At 39.8% G+C, this 16293-nt stretch overlaps 1 protein-coding gene and 1 long non-coding RNA gene across 2 annotated transcripts in view; both read left to right on the top strand.

Moving 5' to 3' along the window:
- Positions 1–1989: 1989 nt before the first annotated feature.
- Positions 1990–9414, top strand: LOC120305443. Its single transcript, XR_005556044.1, has 3 exons — positions 1990–2056; positions 5027–5284; positions 9087–9414. It is a non-coding gene; the product is annotated as an uncharacterized LOC120305443 (long non-coding RNA).
- A 357-nt stretch (positions 9415–9771) lies between these two features.
- Positions 9772–16293, top strand: part of RBMS2 (RNA binding motif single stranded interacting protein 2) — a 72635-nt gene continuing 66113 nt past the window's right edge. Inside the window, exon 1 of the mRNA XM_039337347.1 lies at positions 9772–9981. Coding sequence (XP_039193281.1) covers positions 9916–9981 — 66 coding nt within the window. The 5' untranslated portion in view covers positions 9772–9915. The remainder of the gene's footprint in view (positions 9982–16293) is intronic.

The raw sequence follows: 16293 nt of genomic DNA, 5'->3' as shown, positions 1-16293 counted from the left end.
CGACATGCAAGAACTGTAGAAGGCTTCCAGGGACTTCCTATCACATGTGGTGGAAATGTTCAAAGGCGCAAAATTTTTGGAATCGGATCAAAAATTGGCTGGAAGAAATATTATTACAAAAAATTGATTTAAAACCAGAAATCTTCTTATTAGGGATAATTAATGATAAACTCAGCAAAGCATCTTTTTACTTACTACTGCATATTTTAACCACGGCAAGATTGGCATACGCCCAAAAATGGAAAGGAAAGGAAACCCCCACTGAGGAAGAAATAATAAATAAAATTTTATCCTGCGCTGAAATGGACAGGTTAACCCTAGAGGTTAAAAATAAAACTGAAACAGAGTATTATGAAATTTGGAAAAATTGGTACGATTGGTTAGAGGTAAGGAGGATCGCTGAGATGATTATCGATTGACTAGTTGATATTATAAGGACTTTTTATTAGTACTTATGTTAGGACACAACTGAATGATATGTAAATACAACATTGACAATTGAAAAATGGTTTATCAAAAAATTTACAGATGTTACACGCATAGTCTGTTATACTCTGTCCTGTTATAGAATGTATTTTAAGTTTCTGTCTTTCTTTCTGTAACATAAGGTTTTTAAAATGTACATTTAATAAAATTTGAAAAAAAAAAACCCTCCAGGTTGGAGACACGGTCTTGTCAATGTATGCCAAGAATGGAGTGGAAAGCACGCATGGGAAATGTCTTTGGTTATTGATGGGTCTTCAGTACAGAGTCCAGGACTCACAACCATATAGGAGGAAAGGCATAACCAGAGTTCTGTAGATTTTCAGCTTTGTGAAGATACAGATATTGGGTTGATTAAGCATTCTAATATGTAGTCATCCCAGTGTCTAGCTCACCTTGCTGATCCTGGAGTCAGTTTCTTTGTCCAAAGATCCATCGCTTGAGATGATGCTTCCCAAGTATTTGAAGCTGTTTACATTTGTCAGCTAGGTATCATCAACAGTGATTTTAGGTTCAATGAGCTTGGTATTTAACATGGACTGGTAAAGTACTTCAGTCTTGTTCAGGACATTAGGCCAAAGAGAATAGTTGTATCTTTAAAATTTGTTAAGCATCAACTGTAGATCACTGTAAGGGTTTCTTGAATGACATACGGAGGCACTTCATACATTCAACTGGCGAAGGGCAGAGAGAAAGCTATACATTTCCTCCTTCAGACCCTGGCTCAAATTTGACAATATGCAAACGAAGAATAGATTACATAGGACTGGGGCTAGTACATAACACTGTTTTACCCCATTGGAAATGGCAGATGTAGCTGGTGTATCATCGTTGTAAAGAACCTGTCTTGTCATTCTGACATGGAGTAGCTGATGGTGGATACCTGGTTTGATAATAGTCCTTATGAAAAAAACACTGTCATAGTAGTTGATTACGAGCTGAATTGACAGAGTGGCGTAGCTGCAGAAAAGATGAATGCATGTTGCATCAGTAAAAATGCAGCTCTCTAATCCAAGAAAGTAGCAGTTCAACCCAAACAGTTCAGATGAATTGTAACAAGGTCACAGAAAGGGCAATAAGAACTGAAGCATATGACTGAAGAAATGTTTAGACTTGAGAAGACTATGGAGGAATATGATAGTATCATATTCAAATATTGGAAAGGTTGCCATCCAAAAGAAGGCCAAGACTCATTCTCTAGGGTTCTTGATTGCAGGACACAGAATAATAGCTTTAATTTCAGCAATGTAGGTGGCAATTCAATATTAGGAAAAATGTCATAATGATAACTTAATAATGGGACCCGTTTTCCAGAAAGATGATGGTTTCGCCTTAATTTGATTTCAATCAAATTATCTTTGCACTGAGCAAAGAGTTGGATTCCTTCTGTGTCCAGTGATAATGTTATCAGAAGGTACTGAAGGCTTAAGTCACAATCAGGAAACTACCTCTCTCTCTTCCCTGGGCTAAGGTTGTTCTGCTCTTTGCTATTTCAGTTGTGTTTCTGCCTGGGAACAGCTTCCAGGGTAATCCGCTTCTGTTAGAGGGAAGATAGGAGACAGTACTCATAAAGGTAAGTGATGAATCCCTTAATTCTGAAGGAGAGCATATGAGTAAGATTCAGCATTAACAAATCTGGGGCGCAAAGGGCATGAGATAGATGTTTTGTGAGCAAGGAGTGGGATGTGGACCAAACCTCAATCAATCAAGAGATCTGGCAAGATTGCCTAAGAGTTCCCACATCATTTCCAAGGAGAGAAAAGAGAGGGTTTTTTTAAAAATGTTTCTTCCAATGGTGCCAAAGTGTGTAAGAGAATACCCTTATTTTTTCAATGAAGATTAATAACTACTTCGTATTCTTTAATCACTCCTTCCATTTTACTCATGATTATCTCTTATTAAATAAGGAGGGCTGGATTTGTATGCTAATAAGGGAGCAAGAGTTGCCAGCCAATGAGAAAGAAAAATATCACGGCCTGCTCTTGGGCTTTAAAAAAACACCCACTTTAGTTTGCAAAGCTTTCCTTAATATAGATATATAGTGTTATTGCCTAATAATGTGTGGATGTCACATATTATACTATAGTAAATGTAGGTTTAGATTCGGCTTATTGTGTGAAAGCAGCTATAGTTGTCTGTAAATCATGATTGATGGCTTATAAAATGTGGGAATCCAGACATTGTTGACATCAAGCTGGTTTTAAAACAGCTTTGATGAACCTGTTTTTGATAGTGGCACATGAACATGTTTGTATATGTGCACTGCAAATATGGCCATGCGCGCATGCACACACACACACAAGCTACAAGAGATTTCTTTATTTATTTTGTATAGCTGACTAAGGGATTCTGTGTGAGGAACAAAATTTTAAAGTAAAAACAATTACAGTAATACGAAAGATAAATACATAGCAGCTGAGAATACATCACTCATCGTAATCACTAAATTAACCATTAAATGGCTACCGTCATATATTCGGGGGCCCAGGACCAAGCATAGAGCTAGGCCTTTAAGGACATACCAAAAGTCAGCAGATTTGGGACCATCCTGATCTGGAGGGAGAATTTCATAAGATGGATACTATTTTAGTTTTGTTCAAACTAACTAGATACTAACTAACCAATATCTAGTTGATACTAGACCCATGTGGTTGATGTTCTGTGCTCAGATGACACAGTAAGTTAAAGAGGCATGTGTATTAGGATCTAAAATGGCACCCACTATTAACCATACGTTTAGTAGAACAGTAAGCAAATGCAGCTTTTATGAAGAAAGATAAGGACAATTTCCAGCCTATAGTATTGAGCTAATTCTGGCTTATTATATTTCTGGTTTAGGGGCTTAACTCATATTTCTGGTTACAGGGAACCTATTTTTATTTTGGTTTACCATGCAAATAGATTTGAAGTGCTATAATTATCTGGAACAAGATGAGCTGCTCAGGAGGAGCTTGTTGCCTTTATGAATTGCGGGAAATCAAGTCTCTGTGGAGTTTATGGTAGCAAGAAGAGGGCGGATGCCTTTAGGCTAATGGTTTTCATACTGTGCTCTGGATAAGTTTTGAGATTCTTCAGATGCTTAGTAAGGGCTCCTCAGAGCTATATCAGTAATAGAACATAAGGTTGCCCCCTGGTTACCCATGTTTCTACTTGGACTAAAACTGAGGCAGAGCACAAATAACATTATCCATTCAGGTAGAGGAGATGGAAGAATGGCTTAATAGTGCAACATGAGTTAGATGAATTCACTTCCCATACTAAGCCATACTGTATGTTTCAGTTTACTTCTGAATCGGTATGTTATGTTAACCCAACCACTTATTCATACAGCACGCACCACATTGGCTTAATACACTGTGTGAACACAGTCCTGCAATGCTTCCCCAAATCCTTTGTAAGATGCTGGAGTTGTTGAAACAATTCTATGAAAGCTGAACCTGATTATTGTAATGCTTTTCTAGATAACATCCTAATGCAGGCAGGGAAAGAACCGTGGCTCTTCCAATGTTACGGAATTATAGTTCTCTATGTCCCTCATAGTTGGTATCCTGCTGATGTTGCTGAAAGTTGTAACTCAGCCAGAGGTTCCCAACCTGGAGGAGATACTTGAATTCATATGATTAGTCCAATAAAGTTTAGTAACGTAGACCAGTGTGGGAGTGGGAAGGCCATGGAAAATCTCTTCCAAACTTTCTCTAAAGCCGCAGCTAATGAATAAACTTGAAATCCTTTTAAACTTGTGCAGTGCTAGAGGTACGTAAATTTTCTGGAATGCTTTGAATTGGAAAATTTTCTTGTGGAAATGAATAGGATTTAAATTATCCCACCTGTCTCAGTATCCATGATCTGGTCAAAGATTTGGATTATTTTTTGAAATGAAAATAAAATTAAATCTAGCATCTTATGTAGTCTGCATTTAAAGAAATTAAAATCTTTATAGGGAGCAAAAATACTTTTCTTGAGAAGTTGAACCAATATTGGGCAGCGGGGCAGTAAAGTAGTATGGAGTTACCATGCGTTTTTAGCTTTTTTTTTTTTTAGTTTTTTTTTTTTAACAAGCACCTGAATAACAGATCTCATACAGCTTTAAAACTTTTGAACATACCCAAAGTGGAAAATCTCTGCAGTGCTGATCTGAAGAAACTAATGCTTGTAAGTACTCACTTATACTGAATTTGCATATTGTTCTAAAGTTTTTGTTGGCTGACTCAGGAATTCTGGGAGTTGAAGTCCACGAGTCATAAAAGAGCCAAAGTTGCCTACCCCTGGCTTAGGGTATTGTGAAAACCAGCCAGTTGTGGTTTATATAGTAAATATGGTGAAACAAGCCATGCATTAGTATAATGTATGAAGTTGGCACCTGTGTGAGAGTTCACAAAAATGAGAATATGAATGTGATAAATGTGTCCAGATAAAGGGAGGAGAGTCTGCTTATTCCTTTGGTGTTTTTTCCCCAATCAGTTTGAGAATATGATGTTGAAATGCCTTTCTAGATGATATTCTTGCATACTTTACTGTTCCTTACACTTGAATGTCCCAGCAGGTCAAGCTCTAGCAAAGGGAGGTCTCCAAGATGAAAAAGGATCCATGCTCCTTAGAGATTTATTCATCTTAAATATGAATCAAGAGGCAACTGGAAGGAGAAGGCAAATGAAGAATGTACCTACCATTGGCACATTGTTCATAGAGTTGTTTTTGAGCCTTGGTGGAATCTCTAACTGATTGCAGAAGTTTTGTGGACGAATCATCAAACTGCTGTTGATAATAATTAATGCAGAATGTATCAGAACGGGAAAGAAAGGTAGGTGAATAAACAGATTTCTGGTTAGTTATTGCGGTGAAAGTTTTGCAAATCACTTTGAATTTTTCCAAAGTGATAGAAATACATGAACTAGAAAATGATGACTTTTAAAACTGTGAAATTAAGCTATCAATATAATCAGATCATACAAGACTGACCCATTAAAGAACTGCAATGATTGATCCCGGTAAGTATTAATTGGAATCAAATTCATAAACAGAAGGGCTGTTCTCAAGAAGGCCGTATTCCTCATGTCAATCAACTGATCTTTTTGCCAGGCTGGTGTATACTATAGAATCTGTACTACTGAAATTCATCAAGTGGGCATAAAAAATTTTGGACTTTAAAGCCCAACACCAATACATTTACATTGGAAATATGAGTGTAATCATTGCAGCCAATGAATAATATCCACGTCCAGTTGCTTTGCACCTATCAGTATCAATACAAATTTTCTGAGCTAGCTGTAGAAGGAAGCTTTACAGAAATATGGACCAATTTCCAGAATACTTTAGCCAGCAATAGGCTGGGATTGTAATGTATATACTAGTCAGTTTGGAGATGATTACAATAGACCGTTAAAAACTGGAATAAAGTTTATTCTGTCAAAATGTTATCTCAGTATGCTGCTTAATCTGGTAAGAATTATGAATTATTGCAGGCCCCATAGATTTCACATACTCCAGGAACTTATCAAAGTCTCATTGTAAGCCACCATCCTTGAAATGTTGGGCTTTTTACACAGAGTTCTTTCCTCTTGCCTGAGTTAAGTCTTAGTTGTGCCCAAGAAGCAGCTCCAGAGACCAGCTCAAAAGTTGCACAACAGAAAATGGAAAGAGGTGAATGTCAGTCCAAAGCTTTTAGTGATTTCATGCAGATAATAAAAGTTGAAGCAGATAAAACAGACTATTGTGGGGTCATCTAAGAACCTTTAACACAGTTCTACTTTTAGAAGTCATTTCTCCAGGCAGAGCTGGAACCATCATGTTACTGTGTTTCTCAAGACCAAGATTAGCGGCCAGTCCAGGAGTATCAAAAACTGCTAAGGGATCCTTGAAGATAGCTAGGAACTTCAAAATTTATTTAATAGCAGTTGCCTGCCCCCAGTTGTCTCTGCCGGTTCTGAATATTCAGTTGCAGCAGTTACCATACCAAGGAAAGAAGGGAAATGTATTTTCCCAGCAAAAGCAGGGCTTTGTTTCTCATAGAACACCCAGAACGGAATTCTGGCACCCTTTTTGGATGGAACCTTGTAGGATAGGCAAGGCGGGTTGCATGACGTGTGAGTTCCGGCACTTTTTTTTTTTTTTTTTTTACAAAAAACACTGAGCAAAAGTATACTGATGTGAGTGAGGCATGTCTATTTGTATATGAAATATCTGAATGGACATTTAAAACCCCTTAAATGTGCAAAAGACAGGCTCCAGTTAAAATAGCTACACATTTGTTGGTATGAAGAGAAGGTATTTTTCCCTAGTGGAGGGCAATAAAATTCCTGGAGAATTTTGCACTCTTAATGTTATAGAAACACAGTGATGGACATTTTATACTTTTTCTTTATTTTTCATGACTTGCTAAACCAGTGGTTCTCAACCTTTTTAATGCCGCGACCCCCAACCGGTCGTAAGTCGAGGACTACTCAACCGGTCGTAAGTCGAGGACTACTCAACTGGTGCAGCACTGTTTCCAGAATGGGACTTTTGGCGGGCTCAGCAGGGCAGAGACAGCCTGGACAATTCCTATTGGCTTTGAAAGCCAATAGAATTAGACTCTATTCAAGAGAGTCTATTCTATTGGCTTTCAAAAGCCAATAGAATAAAAGGGAGTAGCACAGCTAAGGAAAAGGGGGGAAAAAAAGGCGGACTGCGTTGTTTGGCGACCCCCGTGAAATGGTCATTCGACCCCAAATGGGGTCCTGACCCACAGGTTGAGAACCACTGTGCTAAACCCTCTGATTTCCTTTAAAACAGAAGTGTATGTGTGTGTGGGGAGGTACCACTTGTTCTCTTTGGAATATTTGCACAGATAGGAGAAACTGCATTTTTTTGCTATCCTGCCTTATTTATTTTTATTTATTATATTTTATTTATTTAATCCCACCTTTATTATTTTTACAAAAAAACTCAAATAGCATACCTTCCTCCTCCTATTTTTCCTACAACAACTCTGCGAGGGAATGTGGGGCTAAGAGCGAGTGACTGACTCAAAGTCATCCAGTTGGTTTTCATGGCTAAAGTGGGACTTGAGCTCATGGTCTCCCACTTTCTAGCCTGGTGCCTTAATCACTAGACCAAATTGACTCTCGATCCAAACTGGCTCTCTTACCCACTATCCCAGGGGTAGGCAACCTTGGCTCTTTTATGACTCGTGGACTTCAACTCCCAGAATTCCTGGGCCAGGCATGCTGGCTTAGGAATTCTGGGAGTTGAAGTCCACGAGTCATAAAAGCCAAGGTTGCCTACCCATGCTCTATCCAAAGCTCTCTGAATATTGCTCAGTTGTAATATTGTGAAGTTGCTGAGTTTATACACATCAAGACGTGGTTTACTTTAACCATGGTTGGTTAAATACAGTGGCTAGATTTATAAGTGTACTAGGACTTGATTTGTCAAACATAATGTCTTAGTTTATTTACCGCTAGTCCTTGACTTACAATGGTGCTGAAAAAACTGGCTCTCGCACTTACTACCATTGCAGCTTCCCCCTGGTCACAGGATCAAAATTCAGGTGCTTGGCATGTATTGTGACAGTTGCAATGTTCCAGGGTCAAATAATCGCCATTTGTGACTTTCCTAGCTGGCTTTCAACAAGCAAAATCAATGGGGGAAGCCACATTTGTTTAATAACTATGTGATTCATTTAACAATTGCCATGATTTGCTTAAAAACTGCAGCAAAAAAGGATGTACGATTGGGTGTGATTGATTTAACAACCACCGCACTCACTTAATGATGGAAGTTCTAGTCCCTATTGTGGTCATAAATCAATGTAAATAACCTGTACCATAGTTAACGTTTGCTCATGGGTGTAGAAAGGTATATTTTTAATTTCTGTAGAATGCATTATAGAAATTATACATTACAACCAGAACTTTCAAGTACACTGAGGTTACTTTTTGCTCCTGAAACAATAGTACAGGTGGTTCTCAAATTACAACCATCACTGAACCCCAAATGTACGTTGCTAAGTGAGAAATTTGTTAAGTGAGTTTTGCCCCATTTTATGACTTTTCTTGCCACAGTTGTTAAGTGAATCATTGCAGTTGTTTAAATTAGCAACATGGGAATCTGGCTTCCCCTTTGACTTTACTTGTTGGAAGGTCGCAGAAGGGGATCACATGACCCTGGGACACTGCAACCGTCATAAATACAAACAGGTTGTCAAGCATCCAAATGTAAATCCCATGACCGTGGAGATGCTGCAACGGTCACAAGTGTGAAAAACTGTCACAAGTCCCTTTTTTTCAGTGTTATTGTAACTTCGAACAGTCACTAAATGAACTGCTTTAAGTCAAGGACTACCTGTATACAATTGTGGAACGCAGTTCAATATCATGAAAGGCAACTACTTCATTTGTTTTCAAGTCAATTGAGCTGAGAGGAAGTTGTATCTCTGTATGGTTACATGATCTTACCTTGCCTCTTTGCTTCATCTCCACAAGAGGGTGAGTAATTCATTTGAAACTTATCAATGAATGTAGCAGAAGAGTGTTTAATTGTTCCGCATACTGGGAGGGCAGAATTATTGGCCATCAGGGAGAGCTATCCCCATAAATGAAGCTGTGGTCTTGCTTGTGTTTCAGACTGAAGCTACCTCCAGAGCAATGCATGGTCCACAGTCAACACAGAACAGCTTCTCTCCTCTGACTCCGAATCTTGGTTGTTAAGAGTAAACTTCCTTTGATTTTCCCCAGGTAGGAAAAGAAAACTTGTTCTAGAATTTGGAAAACATGTGATGGCTTTAATCAATAAAATACTCTGAGACTCTGCTTACTCTCAATTGTAGAAATGACACATAGGAATCGGTTTTATCCAGGAAAGAAAGGCATGGTCCAAAAGACACAAGAGTGTGTTGGAAATTGGTTATCCCAGGAAATCCGGAATGCAGCATATTCTTCTGCAAAAACTCCTACCGGTGTGAGGTTTTAGTTTGGATCTGTGTAGGGTGTCCATTAGTCACGTAATGTGGTTTGGGCAATTATTGGCATATAGCATCCTGTGTGGTGAAAAGAAGGGGCATTGCCAGTGTTTGTTGGACACCTGATAAATAGCTTAGCCATATGACAGTTCTATTTTTTAGGGCAGCCAGAAGCCGGAGTCAGTGACAGGAACGCTTTTTGGCACGCAGGGCTGCTTATGGTTTAACTTCTGCACTTAGTTTTCCAAATTTCCAGTTCTTTTTGAAGGAACCTCTCTTGGTTTATGCTAGTGTAGGCATTAGGACCTGGCGGAATGCAGGCACCCTAGTCCTAGATTCCAAGCTGGCTTGCTTTGGTGACGTAAGCCAGAAGCCCTGTCTCTCTCTCCCTCTCTCTCTCTTTTTTCTCTCTCTCTGTGTGAGTGTGTGTGTGTGTCTCTCTTTCTCTTCCCCCCTCCCCTCCCTTTCCAAGCTCTCTTAACATTTAAGCGAAAATGCTTCTTTCTGTGCCTCCTCGTGCAGGAATTGCCACTTTTGGCTACAACAAGAGCAACAAGAAGGTAAGGAAGCCGTCCACCCCGTGCCCCCCCACCCCACTTCCTATTTCCCAAGATCTTGGAAACGTCCTTGGCTTAAAGAGGGAGGATAGGTTAAAAAAAGGAGGGTTGTGAAGGTTTCCCCCCCAAGTCTTCTGAATATCCTGGTACCGCAGGGGAGGGGGTGGTGGCAGCGATGAAGGAAATAGGGTCTTTCCAGTTTTGGGGAGATTAGAAGGTTGCCTTCTTCAAAGAGAAACAAAATCTTTGGGGTTGGCTGATTGTAGCTCCGTTCCCTTGCTGGAAACCACCCCCTTGTCCCCATTCGGCTAGCCCTCTTGGTCAGGCCAGAGTGTTCCCAAGGGCGAGTTTCAGTCTGGAGTAAAAAAAAAAAAAAGGGGGGGGAAGCAGAAGAGCCCAGGAGACGAAACACAGGCAGTGAAATCCCATTTCACAGCACTTGCTGACTTTCCTCAGACATCGATAGTCTCTACGTTCTTCTCAGCACCCCTGCTTCAAGGACTTTGCCTGGGGAAGCGAAGAAGGAGGCGACGGATTCCCCAAGAGACTGGGGGTGGTCTCTCTGTTTCTGGAAAGAAGTCGCAGTAGAGATTTTAGACATGGGCTTCAAGTCAGAATCACGCCAAGGGCCTGGTTTTTAACCCTCTCCTGATGCTCTCCAGGGTGAGACAGACTTCTGAGCCCACCCCTCACTGGGTGTTCTTGAGGGTGGGGTTCCAGGATGTGGTTTCTATGGCATCCATGTGTTCTCAGGCAGCCTGTGCCATAAACAAGGCTCCTCTTCTCCCCCCCCCTCTTTCTGTTCCCCCCCCTCACGTCTCAGGAACGGAGACAGGAGTGTGTGTGTGCCTAGGAAGATGGAACCTCCAGCTTGTAAGAAGCTGTAAGGGAGTTGTAACAAATGTGTTTGCCTGGGGTGGGAGTTGTATGACCACCCCCACCCACCAGCAAAGCTATCACTGGAAACCTGAAAGGCCTTGTCAGCTAGGGAAAATGCAGGTTGGCTAGCCTGGTTGGTTGCTTTGCTTGAAGATTGGGGCGTGGATTAGTTTCCCCCGTGGCAAGAAGTGTGGTTTAGTGTGGGTACAGGGCGTTGAGGCACCTAAGTTATCTTTTCCAATGGGGTTAGGAAGGTGGGGTGCAAAGGCAGGAATTGAGAATCAAGACTTCCAGCATTTTAAAGCGCTTATCTCTATTGTTGATTCACTGAATGACCTTGTATGCCAATGTTGTGAATTTAAAAGAAACGGGGGTGGGGGTGGGGGGAGTGGAGAGGAGGGGGAGGGGCTCTTTCTGCTTTTTTTTTTTTTTAATTCCTCTGTGTCCTCTCCATAGCCAAAAGCAGGAGTTGACAGTTTTACAATCAATGAATGGGCACATTAAAGCCTCTGTAATAAAGAGAATGGGTAGGAACCTGATAAGAAGGAGGCAGGCTAAATTTGGATTATTAATTGTGTTTGTCCATATTTGGGATGGGTATGGTAGCGGAAGGATTTCTAGTTTTTTTTTTATCCTCCCTGTGCTTCCCTGTCCGCTTGTTTTTGAACCTGGGTCCCATTTTTTATTTTCTCATTCTGATTTATTGGATTATGGAAATATATACAAGTAGGCAGGCTGAACTTACAGGATGGTGATAGGCCTGAAAAGATCAGAGAAGATTTTTGTTTGTCATATACTGTTATGAACATACATATCTGTGTGTCCTAAAAGCCCACTTAAGGACAAATCACCAGGCATCTTTTAGATTTGAAGTAAAGTTGCAATTACTTCTGTAGGTTTGTGTATATGGATGTACATTTTTCACTTTTCCCACCGCATGAATCCAAATTATATGTGTAAATGGCATATGTGAGTTTGAAAACATCTTCATTATATTGTTTTATTTCTAAAGTGTTCTTAAGTGAATTTTTTGGGGCTAAAATTATGGATTTTGTGTGTGTATAAGGGCTGGTTTTCTAGTATCTAGATTACCAACAGTAAGTATGGAGGAAATTCATCTTTCTGTGCACTGATGAACAGGTGTACCTATGATAATAGGTGTGTAATCCCATTTAGGTATTTACAATATTGAATTTGTATGACAGCAAAGATATGGGCATGCATATCTGAATATAAATAGAATTTGATCAGGCGAAGTGTCACAGTATAGGTATACGAATGCATCTCTACAAATGAGTCTGATGGTATCTGTGCATGGTGCTGATTTGGATCTACAACAGGAGTGCACAGTCTGTGGGCTGGAGGGTTGCAGGCTTGCCTGGCATGTCAAGTGCAACACTCCACATGAGCTGAGCTAACATTCCCTGGGGATCTTGTGAATCTGAAGGAGTCTCTGCAAAACTTGAAGAACCAATTTTGCCCCTTCGCTTTTCCTCTCCAAATTACTAAAAAAAAAAAAAAAAAAAAGGCCACATGTCATGCTCTGGCCGCATCAATAGGGAAGGCTGGTAGGCTGTAGATAGACAGCTCCTTGGCTGTACCTTTTGCTCCACTGAGATAGAATATACAGATTTTACTTCAGCTGAAAAACTTCAACTTCCCCATCACAAAGGTGCTCTTTAGAAACAAATTTTATTAAAATCAATGGATTTCTGTTTGATTTCAGAGCCAGAGGTAGCCAGCAGAAGCTTTAGGTGCAATCCCCAGAGCCTTTGCAAAATTTGTGACCAAATTCCAGGTGTAATTTGTTACAGAAATGGAAATTATCAAATACCTGGGGAGTAATCCCATTAACTGTTTTGAATTTACATTGAGTTAAATTGGAATTAAATCCGTTCTTGTCCTAATTGAGGGAGAAAGAGGGGGGGAAGCATGTTTAGGATTGTAATGGTAGCCAACGGGTATGTGCTGGTTTAGGCACCAAAACTTGAGTTTAAGAAAGCTCTGGGTTTCATCCTGTGTTTCTCTGAATCAGGTCTCATATTAAGGTTCTTTCTATTCTGAATCCATGACCACGTTTGTGTGAACAGTATTGCCCTTACGATGTATGTGGATTGTAGAACCTCCCTTGAACACAAAAATATGGCTCTCAGATTAGGAAAGCTATTTTAACTACAGGTTCTCCCATTTGCATTGTTTACCTGAATGCAAGTAACAGAAATAATGCCGTTGTATGGAAAGGAGGAGATTTCAGCCTGCATATCAATGACACTGGCCTTTTGTGAAATAAGATTAATAATGAACTTGGTGGACATGTTTCTTTCATTACTCTGTTGTGGAAATTATACATTCAGCTTGCTTTACCATGGATCCACTGTGTCTGGCATTAGCATCAACATGAGTCACAACTTGAGCATCCATCTGAGTTTTGACCATGTTGTGTTGACTCAATGATCTTAATCATGGCTTAATTGTGAGTTGTTAAATAATCCTTTCCCTCATAATTTTAAAACCACACAAACTACACAATGCCTTGGTGCAAGGTACAGATTCACTCTACTATATATATAACTACCCTCTCAGTGAAGCAGATGGTACAGCAAACTTGGTTATTCCTTGCTGGTGAATTGAAATAGTCTTTCCTAGAAATTTAGATATTTGGACCTGACTGGATTTCTCAAACAATTTGGGCCCGAAAAAGGGTTTTAAAATTAAAATTCTAAAAATAAAATTATATAGCTGTTGGTTGATTGGTTGGTTTTCATATAGGAATATCCTTATTGGATCTAAAAGATGTAGAAGTTTGTTGTTAGCTTCTTTGTCCAAGTATACATCTGAAAGAAAGCAATGGATTGGTATCTAGTGGTAGATCTTGATGTAATCTGAAATAAATGCATGAGGTTATCTAATGGCAGTAGCAAAATTACCTATTCTGGATATATGAACAAACTCTGAGATAAAATCTATATTCAAAATTTTTGGTTTGTAATTCAATTATCGAGACATGTCTTTTTATACCATCTGCTTGTGAGAGGATTTCAGGGCTTTAATAAAGTTAAATCAATAAAGTATAACTTCTTCAGCTTTGAAGACCTGAAACAAGTGGTTCTTCTCTGCCCCGTTATTAAGCTGATAGCGTCTCTTTTATAGAATCAGCTCTGTCCTTTCTCATTTTCGGACAACATCCTGTTTGCCCACTTGTTGGAAAAGCCATGTGATATTTTGAGATTTTTCTCTCTGGACTCCTTTTTGAAATTGACTTCCTTCAAATGAGGTACAGCACTATACAGAGTCCAATTGGGTCAATTTTTAAAAGGCTCTTAAATGTATCTGTTTTTTCAGCTTGTTTTCAGAAACTCGAAGAATGAGTCTTTTTGGCTGTAATATGTTATGGTCATGCTGAGGTTAGATAATTGTTAAATTCATGCATTTATGTTTGTGTGCTCACTTAATTGTTGTATGCTTCTACTACGCTTAGATATAGAAATTTTGTTTGCTGTCAGACAAAAGTACCACTACCAGTACTACTGGGGAAGCTAGATTGAAAGATAGTGATTTTCATAAACACCATGGTTGAGTAGGGATGTGCATGGTATATGTTTCGCATGTTGAATATTAATCAGTTTTCAAGCCTTGCCTTTCATTTGTTCGTGAACTGGTCTGGTCACTTTCTGTTCTTCTCCAAGCATTGCATTGCATTGCATTTATTTCTTCATCTTATAGATGCATTCTTCACGTAACTGCTTTCTTTGATTTGTAATAAATGGCTGTTGTAAAACATCTATGTTAAAGATGGAGGAGTGGATGGGGTGCATTGTAAAACATCTATGTTAAAGATGGAGGAGTGGATGGGGTGCCTGGTGAATACTATTTAGTAAGTACTGTAAAACATTGAGCTTAGAATCCCAATCTCTCTCTGACACTTACTCGGTGTCATTTCTTTAACTTTTCATTTTTTAGACCTATTGATTAAAATTAGTATGATTCCCAGTCAGCTTGGCAAGAGATTTGGAAGAATTGAATTGGGCATTTTCCTCATCATTCTCTTCTCTGAAATTGTCATCTTTTTGTTCATTTACTTTTTATGGTACATCGTCACAATTTTCATTTTATTTCATTTTAAGATTTCTTATGTTATCCCTTTTCTTTCACTTTGTTATTGTATTTATGGCATTTTAAAAAAGTAAAACAAAGTGCAACCACAGCCCATTCCTATCTAGTTGGTATGGACAAAAGCGTACAAATTTTCTAAGCCTCTTGTATCTTTAATTAAAACATTCCCTATTTTCAGTCCATTTGATTGAATTCAAATGGATATGGGTGAAAGATTAATGATGAATCTACAACCGTATTGCCCCTTGAACAGTCTCTGTTAAATTACCAACATCCAGTGGAGAAAGATTTAATTACTGTTTAATTTAGTTCATTTAAGAGTGGAGGAATCCTATTCTGACAAGAATGAAAAAAGTAATCTGAATAAAAGGGTAATACAGTCTTCCATTTTCTTGCAGGTCAAAACTTACAGAGCAATTAAAAGAAGCTAGTGTATCACTATTTTCTTTCTTACATTGTCCTGGAAGTCAAAAAAACTAGTGTATTTAACAAGGAGGAAGCTATTAATTAAAGTTGCAGTGATTTGCTTAGATCAGCGGTTCTCAACCTGTGGGTCGGGACCCCATTTGGGGTCGAATGACCATTTCACGGGGGTCGCCAAACAACGCAGTCCGCCATTTTTTCCCCCTTTTCCTTAGCTGTGCTACTCCCTTTTATTCTATTGGCTTTTGAAAGCCAATAGAATAGACTCTCTTGAATAGAGTCTAATTCTATTGGCTTTCAAAAGCCAATAGGAATTGTCCAGGCTGTCTCTGCCCTGCTGAGCCCGCCAAAAGTCCCATTCTGCAAACGGTGCTGCAAGTTGTCTGCAGCGAAGGCGAGCTGTCTGGAAGTTTCCACCCCTCCCTGCTGAGCAACTACTAAAAATGTAAGTAAAAGAGGGCCAGGGGTGGGAGGTAGGAGGCCAGTGGGCGCAGGGAGGGTTGCTGGCGCGCATGGGGCCCGGCGGGTGCCTTACCTCCCTTGGGCTGGGCCAGCTGGTGGCCCAGTCGGTGGTCGGCCTGCGCCATCTCTGCCGCTTGCCAGCTATGCTTTGGCCGGCGCAGGGGGCGGCACCACGCATGCGCGGCGCTCCCGGGCAGGGAAAGTCCTCGACTTACGACCGGTTGGGTAGTCCTTGACTTAAGACCGGTTGGGTAGTCCTCGACTTACGACCGGGTGGGGGTCGCGGCATTAAAAAGGTTGAGAACCACTGGCTTAGATACAAGAAGGTCTTTATACAAAAGTTACCCATTGCTAGATAGTATTTTAACAAATGATTATATTGAGCTTATGTTTTAATTGTACTTTCTTATAGTTGCAGAAAAGCAAAAGTTGTAGGAA

This window comes from Crotalus tigris, unplaced genomic scaffold (assembly GCF_016545835.1).
Source record: "Crotalus tigris isolate CLP2741 ecotype Arizona unplaced genomic scaffold, ASM1654583v1 scf7180000017674.1595824, whole genome shotgun sequence".
Lineage (NCBI taxonomy): Eukaryota > Metazoa > Chordata > Lepidosauria > Squamata > Viperidae > Crotalus > Crotalus tigris.
Note: the sequence above shows the minus strand (reverse complement) of the source record. Positions and strands in the feature narration are given on the sequence as shown.